Source organism: Balaenoptera musculus, chromosome 3, assembly GCF_009873245.2.
Source record: "Balaenoptera musculus isolate JJ_BM4_2016_0621 chromosome 3, mBalMus1.pri.v3, whole genome shotgun sequence".
NCBI classification, from domain to species: domain Eukaryota; kingdom Metazoa; phylum Chordata; class Mammalia; order Artiodactyla; family Balaenopteridae; genus Balaenoptera; species Balaenoptera musculus.
In genome coordinates this window covers 82,252,673-82,267,124 of record NC_045787.1, presented here as the reverse complement: position 1 = coordinate 82,267,124, position 14,452 = coordinate 82,252,673, and the positions used below count along the sequence as shown (strand labels likewise).

The 14,452-nt window shown below is 36.7% G+C and overlaps 1 protein-coding gene across 9 annotated transcripts in view; it reads right to left on the bottom strand.

Annotated features, from left to right (window-relative positions):
* Window positions 1-14,452, bottom strand: part of PAM (peptidylglycine alpha-amidating monooxygenase) — a 281,560-nt gene that overhangs the window by 150,429 nt on the left and 116,679 nt on the right. For 8 of the 9 annotated variants that reach the window (XM_036849091.1, XM_036849095.1, XM_036849094.1 and 5 more), the window contains 2 exons: window positions 1,601-2,045; window positions 525-645 (listed from right to left, as the gene is read on the bottom strand). In XM_036849091.1, the coding sequence (XP_036704986.1) occupies window positions 525-645; window positions 1,601-1,689 (210 nt within the window). In that variant the 5' untranslated portion in view covers window positions 1,690-2,045. Of the gene's footprint in view, window positions 1-524; window positions 646-1,600; window positions 2,046-10,100; window positions 10,158-14,452 lie in introns of all 9 variants that reach the window. The other variant, XM_036849092.1, reaches the window with a different exon arrangement.

Genomic DNA, 14,452 nt, shown 5'->3' with positions numbered 1-14,452 from the left:
CACGCTAAAGAAAACTCACAATCAACCACCTGCATGAACAGTTTTTTTTAAACTTTTAAAAGTGTGGAATGTTTTATTTTTCGAATTCTTGGCAGTAAACACATGCTTTTATTTCTCAACTTGTGGCTGCGATAGAAGGGTATTTTAACAACCTAATCTCTTAGATGCAGCTGCTCAATATCATTTCCCTTTATTAGAATAATTTTTCATATTTTAATATACACTTACATGCTGCATTACGAAGGCTATTACTCCACTGAGAATTTCAAAACAAATTTTCAAGGTTACATTTCAAAACACAAATAATATGGGGAAACTTTTTAGAAAGAAATTTAACTGAAAGATTTACCTTAAAAATTTTACTCCTCTTTATAATATTCAATTATTCTAGCCCTATTTGAGGAGTCCTGAAAGCAAATGCCTACTTTTCAAACACGTTACTACTGCTGTAAATGCAGTTTCTTTGCTTTAATTATAGATTGTATACAGAACATGTGAATAATGAAATACAGAATTCCTCTCACCTGTTTGGGTGTAACCCCAGGCATGCGAATATCCAATGCAAAATCTGATGAATCAACAGGAATTACTGGTCTGGTGGTACCAAGACATTCATTAGAAAATGATCTGGTAGTTTCTTTAAACCTGAAAAAAGAAGGCAATTTCAATATCCTTGAACATAATGGTATCTTACCTGGATGTGAGAAAGGGGAAAAAAAAAGGAATTCTATGACTTTAAAGATTGTTGATTTAGACCCAATGAAAAGATGTAGTAACCACATAACATTCTATAATATTCTCAGAACTGCATTGTATAGTTCAAGAGCAATATATACCCAACTTGAGAGCAAAATATAATCAAAGCAACCTAGCAGCCTACATTTAAAACTTAATTCAATAAAAATTTGTCAAATATACATTTGTTTCTAGTTAATGAAAGTACAGCATAAATAAATTATAATTATCACAGGCCTGTCAATCCTCTAATGGCAGAAATATCAACTACAAGCCAGTAAGTGACTATTTTATGAATGTCCAGTATTACTAGTCAGCAACAAAAAACCAACAGTAATATTGCTAGGAGGTGGAGTTTTATGGGGGTGGGGGGAAGACTGTGATGTGAATTACAAATGTACAGGTGCATAAATATTTAACACGGTAATTATGAGGCGCGTGTATACAGCTCAATGTTTCCTCGTGGAGCTATTACAGTCCATGATCTGCTTCTCCCCACCAGTTACCTACCTTTATATTTTATTCTTCGGGCTGTTATAAACAAGAAGGCATTCAAGTCTAAACGACTATATCGTAGTTTCTGAAATATCTCCCCAAGAGGGAGTGATTAGTATTGGAGATCACAACTTCTAAGTGGAGTTTTGAAAGCCAGTGCAGCTTGGCTACAAAACAGTGGGCTTTTTCTGCAAGGGGGACTTTTACAAGAAGTTACTGTGCTAAAATTCCAAGTGATTTCAGCAAAGTTAATCAACCATGTATATTTCTCCAACACTCCGGTTCATAAGTGATTACATTTTTCAGCAGCATGCACAGAAACCATCCAAACAACATTTCGCCTGTTTAAAAACAAAAAACAAACACCCACCTCTTAAAGACAGAAAGTGGGCTTCTGAAACCCAAACAGCTGCTTTGAAAAACAAGGAGGAGAACTAGCAGGCGACGAAAGCCAGCCATGGCCACGCCGCTCCGGCCCCGCCGGGAGGACCCGGCAGCGCAGCGCTGGGCTGGGGCCGGCGGTCGGGCAGCGGCGCCGCCAGCAGCCGCTACTTCATGGCCGGGGCGCGGCGGGCGTCCGCCGGCGGCCACACACCATCTGCCTGCGAGAGCTGCGAGGTGTCTGGATCAAGAGCCGCAGGCAGAACCCCGTGGGAAGGCGGTACTTTTGTCGGGTCCGCGAGCGGAAGCTCTCCTCCCTTCAGAGCTGCTTTCTGCCCTGGTGCTGGGGCTAGACGTGAGTGTTCCTTATCACTGGGGGATGACAGGGACTGTGAGGGATATCACACAAACCCGCGTCAGTCATCATTCAGAACCTGCAAAAATAGAAGCAGATAATGGATGACTAACACGTTACAGCGTTTGTGCTCAGCAAATCCCAGCTGAGGTTCTTCAATACATTAGTAGTTGCACAAGCTTGAGCCCAAGCCTGGTGAAAATGCTGGTCTGTTGATCTCCCTCCCCCAAGACCAGCCCCCAAGATTTCAAAAACCCCCATAGCCCCTGTTCTGCCTTTTCCTCTTTCCTCCTCCCTCACACCCACTCTCTCCTTTTCTCTCCTACTTCTTTACCCCTTTTTACCTCACATCCACCCCAGGCTCGGGATTTCTTCTCCTTACTTCCTATGTCACTCCCTTCTATTATCAAAAATGCACTTAATACCTCTGCTGAATGTAAACAAAGATACTCACACAAATGATAGGCTAAGGCACAAGAAAAGGAAAAAAAGAAACTAAGGCACAGACAAAGCACTTGGATACAACAGTAATCAGAAAGAAAAAGACTTTGAGAACAAAGGCATGTTTACATATATGCATCACAGAGCTATAGATCCAAGGAGAAAGATACCCTCGGCCAAGAATGATCACCACAGAAGTAATCGCTGAAGTTCTCAGAATTACTTTAAAACAAATCAAAAATCTATAGCTAACACAATATATGAAATGTAAGCACCTACTAAAAAATCCTGCATCTAATATACAAAGTAATAATTCCTTACTTATAAGGCATGCCTCCCAAAAGATATTCTTTCCTGAATAAGGTTTGGAGACTTACAATGCAATGCAATTAGAAGCAGTAAGGAGAATCTCAGCTGGCTCCCACATGAATTTTATATACAAAGGATATGATCAAAACCTTTACATTAATATAAATGACAGGCCATACGGAACTAATGCAACATCTCAACATTTTGTCAAGAGGACTCAACTAGGCTAAATTTTAAAATATGTGCGTTTAGACTTTACTCTTGTTTTGAATATATTTCAGACTATGTATCAAGTATGTACATTTTAGCAAGGTATTATTTTAAAATGTATCATTCACAATATAAAAATACATTCAAAGGAAAAGATGTCTTAAAGTTCTATTTTAATCACTAATTATAAACATGATTTGGTGAATCACAAATAAATCCATTGGCCAGATGAACAACAGTAAGAAGCAAAAATCAGTAAGATCTTTAGAAGTGCTCCACAATAATAAGTTAGCCTCTAAATCATCCTCTGGAAATCACAAGATACTGAAGCTAATCTAAACAAAACAAAACAAAAAATCAAACAAAAACTAAGCTAAAACAAACAAAAAAGCATGACCTAAACTTTAAATCAGAAGAGTTCATGGTCATTGCTTTCTAGAAGAAACATACCTTACACCAAATATAAATAAAACATGATTGAATATCCAACCTATCCAAGGATGCTTGAGGCTCACCAGCAACCAAGGACCACAGTTAATTTACACAAGCAATGACATTTTTAAAAGACTGATGACATTTGTTTGAACTTTCTCTTTGGCTTGCTATGTGAGCTTTCAGAACAAAAGCCTTTAGCTTTGTCTGAATCCTGTGGGTAAAGGAAAGAACTTACGGGGGAAGAGAAACAACTGGCCTGAAGGCTATGCTATTGCTTTTGTTTACAACAAAATATAATCCTGTAAAATGACAATGCTTAACATTCCCTGAAGTTCTTCTTTTTCTTTAAATATATGTGAAGAAGGGATTATATTTTATTATTTCATGCAGAACAGGATTTAAGGACAGTCCTTCTTCTAGTTGGCAGGGAGATTTGGTATTACACAAACACTTGAAAACAAATTTAGTATTAAAATTCTCTAACAGGAACACACCCTTAAGTACTAGTCTTTGAAAAAAATTCCACTTATCCCTCTGATTGATTTTATTACCTTTGATGTCCCTGAACCGCCCCCTAAAAGAAAAGGGAACTGAAGTTGTGGGTAAAAGCAAAGTTGCTATTTGTAGCCATGAACAGAACAAAAAAGGTCTTATAGAAATGAAAGCTAATTATGCTTTTTGCTTCTTGATGCCTTGTAAACTAAAGACAAAATACAAATCATCATATGAAAAAAAATCATGTCTAATCATTTCATTTATTTTACAATGACTGATAATTGAGGAATATATGTGTGTGTGTATGTATGTGTGTATATATATAATATTCAAACCTTAGTATTCTTGTTTAGGATAAAAAAATTCAACATAGATTTCCTTGAGATAATTCAAAAAAACATACTTAATTTCATATTTTGTACAAAATATTATAATATATTTTGGACTTTTATAAAACGAATAAAAGTAAAAGAGAATATAGTCTATTAAGGGAGATCCTCATCTTCTCACAAGTAATATAAGGTATGTTTAGAATGTATTATTCCTGTGAGAGTACTATAAAAGGGACTCAGGGAATTTTGAGGAGGGAAAGATCATTTCAATCTTCAAGAGGAGGGTAAGAAAAAAGAGAAAGGTAAAGCAGTCTTCAGCGGAAGAGGTGGTTCTGAGCAAGAGCTTGAGTGTGGTTGGGTTTCCGCTGTGAGAGACGAAGAGTGTGTATTCCAAGTGCAGGGCACGGGAGCCCAAATGGGGAGCAGAGAATGTTTGAAAAACGAGTAATAAAGGTTCTGCCTCCTAGACTCAAGTGGCAGACCCAGATTTACTATTTTATTTGTAATACGAAGCAAATATTCTGTTTACACATTATAAATAAATTCTTAGTAAGAATGATGTATAGTTTACACCTGTACAAATATTAATTCCAGGAGCAGTAGTATTATGTAGTAAGTACAGCCTAGTACAGAGGACCATAAAACTCATTTGGCTTTTACCAAGTGAGCAGTCCATTCTTTTCCATTTTTATTTGAAAAAAGAAAAAAACCCAAAAAGATAGTTTAAATTTGTAATTGATCAAAGAATCAAATAAATATATTGGCCATTCACTTATCGATTCATTTATCAACAAGAAAGAACCATTATAACATTGAGGATGACAGCTTGTAAACTGAAGAAAAACTGCCTGGACTCCTGGCTCCACCATCGACTAGCCCTGTGAAACTGGGCAAGTACTTAGCCTCTCTTTGCCTCAATTTTCTCATCTGCAAAATGGAAATAATCCTACCACCTATCTCATAGGCTTGTTACAAGGAATAAATGAATTCATATCCTTAGAACAACGCCAGACACATAATAAATGTTTGCTTTTACTGTTGCTGTAACAAATATCTACTGAATGCCTAGGACTATCTTAATGCTGGGAATGGTGATAATCAAGACAGATAAAGTTTCCACTCTTATAGAGATTACTTTCTAGTGGGGGAAAAAACAAATGAAAATAATGACCAAATTATTGATTTCATTTTCTTTCAAGGAGATTTTATGTGGTTTCCTACAATGACTTATGATTAAACTGATTAAAGAATGCATATCCATTCACTTAGAAATTCAAGTCTAGGAACTTGTTCTTGGGCAAAAATAGAACAAGGGCACAAACATGTTTATGAGGATATTTACTAACATTGTTTATAATAACATATAACTGGATGTTTATAATAGCAAAGAACTGGAATCAATTTAAATGCCATCAATAAGAGATTGGTAAAATTTGGGGGGTGGTACCATACATCCCTTAAAAAAGGACAGGTGGGTCTATTTTTATAGGCGACGTCACATTCCATGACACATTGTTGTTTTTTTTATGTAATTTTAAAAAATGTTTAAACAATCTCAAACTTGTAGAACTGTTGCAAGTACAGTACAAAAAACTTTTTTTTCTTTAACCATTTGAGAGTAACCAATTGCTGACCTGATGTCTCATCACCCCTGAATTCTTTAGTGTGTAATTCCTAAAGTATATCTACTACATAACCACAATACAATCATCAAAATATTCACATTGACACATTACTATCATCTAATCCTCAGTCTCCAAACTTTGCCAGCTGTCCCAATAGTATCCCTTATAGCAAAAGAATCAAGTTCAGAATGGACAATTGCATGTAAAGTTGTCACGTCTCTATTTAGTCTCCTTCACTCCAGGACAGTTTCTGTCTTTAACTTTTATGCCCTTGACTCTATTGAAGATTGCAGGCCAGTTATTTTGCAGAATGCCTCTCAATTAGTGTTTGTTTTCTGCTTATTAGGACTAGATTCAGGTTGTGCATCTCTGGCAGGAATATCACAGAAGTAACGCTGTGTTCCTTTCACTGCATCTGTATTAGTTGCCCATAGCTGCATATCAAATTACTCCAAAACTTAATAGTTGAAAACAATAAACATTCTCTTGCATAGTTTCTGTGCATCAGGTAAAAAAGTAGCTTAGCTAGGTGATTCTCTCATGAGGTTTCAAGCAAGATGTTGGCAATGGCTGCAGTCATCTGAAGGATTGACTGGGGCTGGAGAATTTGCTTGCATGATGGTTCACTCACAAGGCTGGCAAGTTAGTGCTGGCTGTTGGCAAAAACAACATCTCCTCACTATGTGGCCCTCTCTCTAGGGCTGCTTGAATGTCTTTACAACATGGCAGCTGGCTTCTCCCAAAGTAAGCAATATTTTTTGGGACTAAGCATCAGAAGTCACATACCATCACTTCTATAATATGCTATCCATTACACAAGTTGGCCAAACTCAGCATGGATGAAGACTACCCCAGGGCATGAATACTAGGAGATGAGAAGCCGGCTACCACAGCATCTCATTAGGTGGCTTGCAATTTTGATTTGTCCCACTACTGATGATGTTAACTTTGATCATATAATTAAGGTGACATCTTCCAGGCTTTTCCACAGTAAAGTTACCATTTTTCCCTTTTTAATTAATATTTTTTGGTGGAGAGGTTATTTATTGACTTATAAATATTCCATTTCTCATCAAACTTTCATTTTATTCATTTATTTATTATACCATAATGGACGCAAAGTTTCTTATTTTATTCAGTGGGTTTTAATCTGTTACTAACTTTATTTACTTCACTTACTTTGATGCTCAAATTATCTCCGTTGTGACTCCTTTAAGCTAGCTTTTGTGTCCTTTTGACATGTCCCATCATCCTTTGAGCACTTCCTTGCTTTTTGTGTCCTCTCTCATCTGGGCTCAAAACCCTCCACCAGGCCTTGCTTTTTGTGTTTTTCATTCCACTTGGCCTTTGCTGACACCTTACACTGGGCTGCCTACACACATGGATGCCCTCCTCACCCTGCTTGGGCCATGACATCCCATGCCAGGCCACCCGTCCTGAACGCCTATCTTGCTCTGCCCCACATAGCAGCTCTAGGACTGAATTTTTCAGGAAGAGAAAAGAAAGACATTAACTTTAAAAAATCAAATTATAGAACAGTATACACATGTATTTAAAATTCTGAAGTAATATAACTCAATTAGATTTCCAATGGTCTTCAGTGGGTCCTCGCCTAAAAAAAACAGAGGGGGGGATGTTCACTGTCCATTTATATGCTTTTGCAGTCTTTTAACTTTCACAAGCTTATATTACTTTTGTAACCAGAAGAAAATAGGGATATTTATACACATACATATTTATATTTAAAATACTGAATATGATTCCACAGATTTCAATTTATGTGTTAATTTCTATCTGAGTTTAGGTTGTGTTTTGAAATATAACTAACTCTCCTTCTTTTCCTTGGCAAGAACTTTACAAACTAAATTTTATGGTAGTTATAGCTGTAATGCAGAGTTCCTCAAGCTCAGCACTAGCAACATTTTGAGCTGAATAATTCTCTGTTGCAGAGGACTGTCTTGTTCATTACAAGATGTCTAGCAGCATCTGTGGACTCTACCCACTAGATTCCAGTTGCACTCCCTGCAGTGTGACAACCAAAAATGTCTCCAGACATTGCCAAATATCTTCTAGAAGGTCAAATCAAAAATCGCCCTTGTTGAAAACCATTGTTGTAATATGGTTCATTAAGATAAAGCTTAATTTAAATAAAATGATATAATTACACCTGAATCATTGTAAATCAATTATACTTCAATTTTTTAGGTGATATAATTTCTTCAAATACATATAATGAGATATAAATGGATTTTTGGGGTTTTTTTATAAATTTATTTTTATTTATATTATTTATTTTTTTGGCTGCGTTGGGTCTTCGTTGCTGCATGCGGGCTTCAGTAGTTGTGGCTCGTGGGCTCTAGAGCACAGGCTCAGTAGTTGTGGTGCACAGGCTTAGTTGCTCTGTGGCATGTGGGATCTTCCCAGACCAGGGCTCAAACCTGTGTCCCCTGCATTGGCAGGCTGCACCACCAGGGAAGTCTCTATAGATTGATTTTTAAAAGTGCTTGCAGGGACTTCCCTGGTGGCGCAGTGGTTGAGAATCCGCCTGCCAAGGCAGGGGACACGGGTTCGGTGCTGCAACTACTGAAGCCCATGCACCTAGAGCCTGTGCTCCGCAACAAGAGAAACCACCGCAATGAGAAGCCCATGCACCGCAATGAAAAGTAGCCCCTGCTCGCCACAACTAGAGAAAGCCCACGCGCAGCAACAAAGACCCAATGCAACCAAAAAAATAAGTAAAATTTTAAAAAAGATTCCACGTTAAAAATAAATAAATAGATGAATAAAAAGTGCTTGCAAATATGGAACTTCTAAAGAATGGGAAAAGAATATTCATAACAGCAAGTAACATTTATCGACTTATACGCCAGGTGCTGACCTTATACGTTATTATCTCACTGAATTCTTATGACTTTTAAGTACCAGTTATTATTCCCATTTTATAGATAACAGATCTAAAGCTTAGGAAAATTAATTAACTTGCTCTGGTTACACAACAGTAGAGTAGGGATTTAAATCCTGGCTTGCAGCCTCCAGAATCTATCCTCTTAACGCATATTCTTCAACATAAAACAAACTCTCTGCATTCTTAGGGGATGTTTTCTTCAAGTTCAACAAAAAGCAAATCCTCTGAATATCATTTTATTGTGAAGTAACAACAGCCAATGTTATCGAGCAATTACTATATGCCAGGCACTGTACTAATAAGCACTATATATAGATTAGCTCATCTGAATCCTTACAGCAACTCTATGAAATTTGTACCATTATCATTCCCACTTTACTGAAGTGAAAACTGGACACACAGAGTATTGGTAACTTGCCCACGGAACACAGCCAAAATATAAACACAGGCAATCTGATGTCACAGTTAAAGCCCTCACCTACTCAGCAATAAATGTAACCTAGTCTCTTTTTTCATTCATATATTAGGAAGCGTTAACATTTCCTCTACAACCTTACAAACATAACTCATTTAGCTAACTCAGAAAGAACAAATTGAAGATCTATGACAAGGGTCTAAATCTAGTCCCCAAAGTAGATTTTGTTTGGCTTGCAAGAATTTTTCCTAACTCTTCCCTTGAATTTGAATTCTGAGTAAACATTTCAAAATGAAAAGATTTCACATAAAAAGTGTCTCTTGAAGAATTGTAAAAAATCTGGCATCACTGGACCCATATCTCCACATGGGAACAATTAATCCCTTCTGCTCCCTACGTATTCCCAGATCCTGAGGCCAAGGGTACTTGTTTTAACTGACACTCAACACTAAGGTGCAGTTTTGTGTGTCCAATTGTTTTGTTGTCGTTTTTTTACATCTGGCCAGTTTTTCTCATTAACATTACTAGCTATACCCTAAAGTCATTTGTGTTGTGACCCCAGAGGTGCACCCTTTCTTTATGTAAGAAGGTAAACTTCACCCTACACATACATAGCACAGCGTTTGCCACACTCAGATATACTAAGTTGCTACTTCTTTTCTTTCCTTTTCTCTTCTTTCCTTTCCTTTTCTTCCTTTCTTTGTTTTTTAAGTCTCTCTTTTAGCAAGGCACACGAAATTGAATGGCATTTTCTGCACGTGGGTTTGTTTGGGATTCATCTCTTCTAACAGGTAGTCAATTTGAAGTATTCTTCCCTTGTTAAGTCAAAATTGGCTGGGTACCTATTAGAATATATAATGTTAAACAATCTCAGGGGTACCATTCAGCATATGATTCTACTGCAATAAGAACTTGCCAACGGTAACAAATTTTATTTATTTATTTTTTTGGTTGCCATGATCCGTACCAGATGGCCTTTAAATATGTCCATTAGTCATCAAATTGCTCAGTCCTGTAAATATTTCTGTGGGGGAAAAAACAAGAGACATTATTCTTAATTAAGTTTCTCAACTTTGACTAATTCAAATGTTACTTCATAACACATGAATCTAAATTCAGTGCTAGCATATTTTAATGTAAGATAAAACAGATCTCTGTGTTCCAATCAGCACACATCCTTTCGTTCTAAGGATGCACTGGAAGTTCTCAAGAGACTAGTGCACTGCACAGGAGAGCATTAACCGTTACTGATGATGTCAGAGAGGTAGAACGGCTCCTTTGCATGTGACTCATTTACCCATCAGTATCTTTTTTAATTTATAAACGTGACAAAGAATTCAGTTTCATAAGTAGAGCACAAAACACTTCTGCAGCTATAGCTGCCTTCTCCTTTAAATATTCTTGTTGAGTTGGGGGCGCAGGCCACGAGCCTGGTCCTGCAGTCATTTAGCAAGGTGGGGGTTTCTGTCCTAACTCATGGAGCAAGTCAGAGATGAGGGCCTGAACTTATAGGCTATCTCCATAATATGCCAATTCAAAAATTAATAAACTCTCTTCTTCCTCTTCAGTGAAGTTTTTGAGGAACTGGTTTGAAACTAATATCCAAGACTTGACTAAATTTCAAAAGTCTGTTTGTTTTTTTAATGAAGTATGAATCACTGGCTGATTTAAGTACTGAAAGATCTTTCCATTACCCTTGTAATGCTTCCTTTGTGGATCTGTGCATTATTATTTTCTGCTATTTTCAAGAGGAAGTTGTTATAGAATGAAGGATGGAAGGGTGCCACATTTAAGAGCAAATATTCAGTGCCAGGCACTGGGCTTGGATGGATGTGGTCACAAGGCGGGGATCTGCTTTTCCTTCCGTCTTACTTGCAACTAATCAACATATTTTTTAATGAGATGTCCTCTTTTGTAGGGATTTTTTTTTTCCTGTTTATACTTCCACATCCTTAGGCAGAGTTATTCCCGAAGCATTTCAATACATATTTTGTTAAATGCCTCCCTATGACTTCAGAGGCAGGAGTTATTAACTACACATGAACGTGGTTCAGATCCAGAACATGCAGCTACAAAATAAATATCCTCTTTCTTGATAAGGAAAATCTACAGGAAATGTCTAGATTCTCACTCCAAAATTACACTGAACTTTATCTTTTGTGTCGTGTGTTGTTCACATAGAAGCATTTTCTCCCATAGCAGAATCAAATTTTCAAGTGATTCTTGTGTTTTCCATTTCAAATGCTCAAATACTTACAGTAAAATGCCCATAAACATACCCCTTGCTATAATAAAAGTTTTGGTATCCTTGTCTTTAAGCCTCTCAGCTGTATAATTATAGTACTTAAAGTGGAATCTACAATCATATAATGTTATTGTATAATTGAAAAACTTATGGGAAATTTTCCTAAAGATCATGAAAGAATGTTAAAACATTCTCTCATTTATATAATTCTGTTCAACTGAGTTTACAGTAACCTAGAGGGCTTCTATAAAATATACACTATACACTGCCCCCTCAATCCATCTCAACTATATAATTTGAAAGCCATTAACAAAAGAAACACAGTTGCTTAAAAACATTTTAATGTTTTTTATTTTGGGGTATACAAGCTATACTAAAATACAGCTTAATCACAACAAGACTATTTGAATTTTTAAATATGCAATTCAGCATTGAAAGAAGTACGATGTACTGAGTAGCTTATATTCAAATATTTTAACTTCTCATCTATAATAATAACAGTTTTCTTTGATGAGTGTCCCCAAACTCCCCATGAACTATCAATTCAGAGCTTCATAATATTCTTCTGGCTCAGAAGGATCAAAGCATTCTTATGTTTGTTAGAAGTCTTTGATACTGCTGCAAAAACAGGTGGTGAATTTATTTCATAGTTATTAAACTGTTTCTTGCTGTCTTGAGCTTAGGAAGAAGTGGTTTATTTTAACAAGGTGCTTACAGACTGGCTTTCCCTTCCCCAGTTTTTAATCTTCTTTACAAGGTTTCCCACAGTGATGTGCACTACACCCTGGAAATGAAATAAGAGCTGAAAAAGAGATGAGGGCCATGATCCTCTGGGTGTGAGAGAACACACTGGATGCCGTCCCCATTGTATCAGTCCAAGGAAGTGAGGCCCAAGCAAGCCCAGTAGACCTTGCTCACCTTCCATCTCCATTACTGAAGTTATATGACCTAACCTTGAGTTTTATCATTAAAAAAAGTTGAATTTTTAATAACAATTATCATTGAAGAGTTAGGGGGAAAAAAGCATTGAAACCCCCAAATTTAAACACTCTTTCTAACATTAAAAGAGCAAAAACAGTAATTCTATACATGATACAAAGGATCATGAGAGATTACTACAAGCAACTATATGCCAATAAAATGGACAACATGGAAGAAATGGACAAATTCTTAGAAAAGCACAACCTTCCAAGACTGAACCAGGAAGAAATAGAAAATATAAACAGACCAATCACAAGTAATGAAATTGAAACTGTGATTAAAAATCTTCCAACAAACAAAAGCCCAAGACCAGATGGCTTCACAGGTCACTTCTATCAAACATTTAGAGAAGAGCTAACACCTATCCTTCTCAAACTCTTCCAAAATATAGCAGAGAGAGGAACACTCCCAAACTCATTCTATGAGGCCACCATCACCCTGATATCAAAACCAGACAAAGACATCACAGAAAAAGAAAACTACAGGCCAATATCACTGATGAACACAGATGCAAAAATCCTCAACAAAATACTAGCAAACAGAATCCAACAGCACATTAAATGGATCATACTCCATGAGCAAGTGGGGTTTATCCCAGGAATGCAAGGATTCTTCAATAGAGGCAAATCAATCAATGTGATACACCATATTAACAAATTGAAGGATAAAAACCATATGATAACCTCAATAGATGTAGAAAAAGCTTTTGACAAAATTCAACACCCATTTATGATAAAATCCCTCCAGAAAGTAGGCATAGAGGGAATTTACCTCAACATAATAAAGGCCATATATGACAAACCCACAGCCAACATCATTCTCAATGGTGAAAAACTGAAACCATTTCCTCTAAGATCAGGAACAAGACAAGGTTGCCCACTCTCACCACTATTATTCAACATAGTTTTGGAAGTTTTAGCCACAGCAATCAGAGAAGAAAAAGAAATAAAAGGAATCCAAATCAGAAAAGAAGTAAAACTGTCACTGTTTGCAGATGACATGATACTATACGTAGAGAATTCTAAAGATGCCACCAGAAAACTACTAGAAATAATCAATGAATTTGGTAGAGTAGCAGGACACAAAATTAATGCACAGAAATCTCTTGCATTCCTATACACTAATGATGAAAAATCTGAAAGAGAAATTAAGGAAACACTCCCATTTACCATTGCAACAAAAAGAATAAAATACCTAGGAACAAACCTACCTAAGGAGACAAAAGACCTGTATGCAGAAAACTATGACACTGATGAAAGAAATTAAAGATGATACCAACAGATGGAGAGATATACCATGTTCTTGGATTGGAAGAATCCACATTGTGAAAATGGCTATACTACCCAAAGCAATCTATAGATTCAACACAATCCCTATCAAACTACCAATGGCATTTTTCACAGAACTAGAACAAAAAATTTCACAATTTGTATGGAAACACAAAAGACTCCGAATAGCCAAAGCAACCTTGAGAAAGAAAAACGGAGCAGGAGGAATCAGGCTCCCAGACTTTAGACTATGCTACAAAGCTACAGTAATCGAGACAGTATGATACTGGCACAAAAACAGAAATATAGATCAATGGAACAGGACAGAAAGCCCAGAGATAAACCCACGCCACCTATGGTCAACTAATCTATGACAAAGGAGGCAAGGATATACAATGGAGAAAAGACAGTCTCTTCAATAAGCGGTGCTGGGAAAAGTGGACAGCTACATGTAGAAGAATGAAATTAGAACACTCCCTAACACCATACATAAAAATAAACTCAAAATGGATTAAAGACCTAAATGTAAGGCCAGACACTATCAAACTCTTAGAGGAAAACATAGGCAGAACACTCTTGACATAAATCACAACAAGATTCTTTTTGACCCACCTCCTAGAGAAAGGGAAATAAAAACAAAAATAAACAAATGGGACCTAATGAAACTTAAAAGCATTTGCACAGCAAAGGAAACCATAAACAAGATGAAAAGACAACCCTCAGAATGGGAGAAAATATTTGCAAATGAAGCAAGTGACAAAGGATTAATCTCCAAAATATGCAAGCAGCTCATGCAGCTCAATATCAAAAAAGCAAACAACCCAA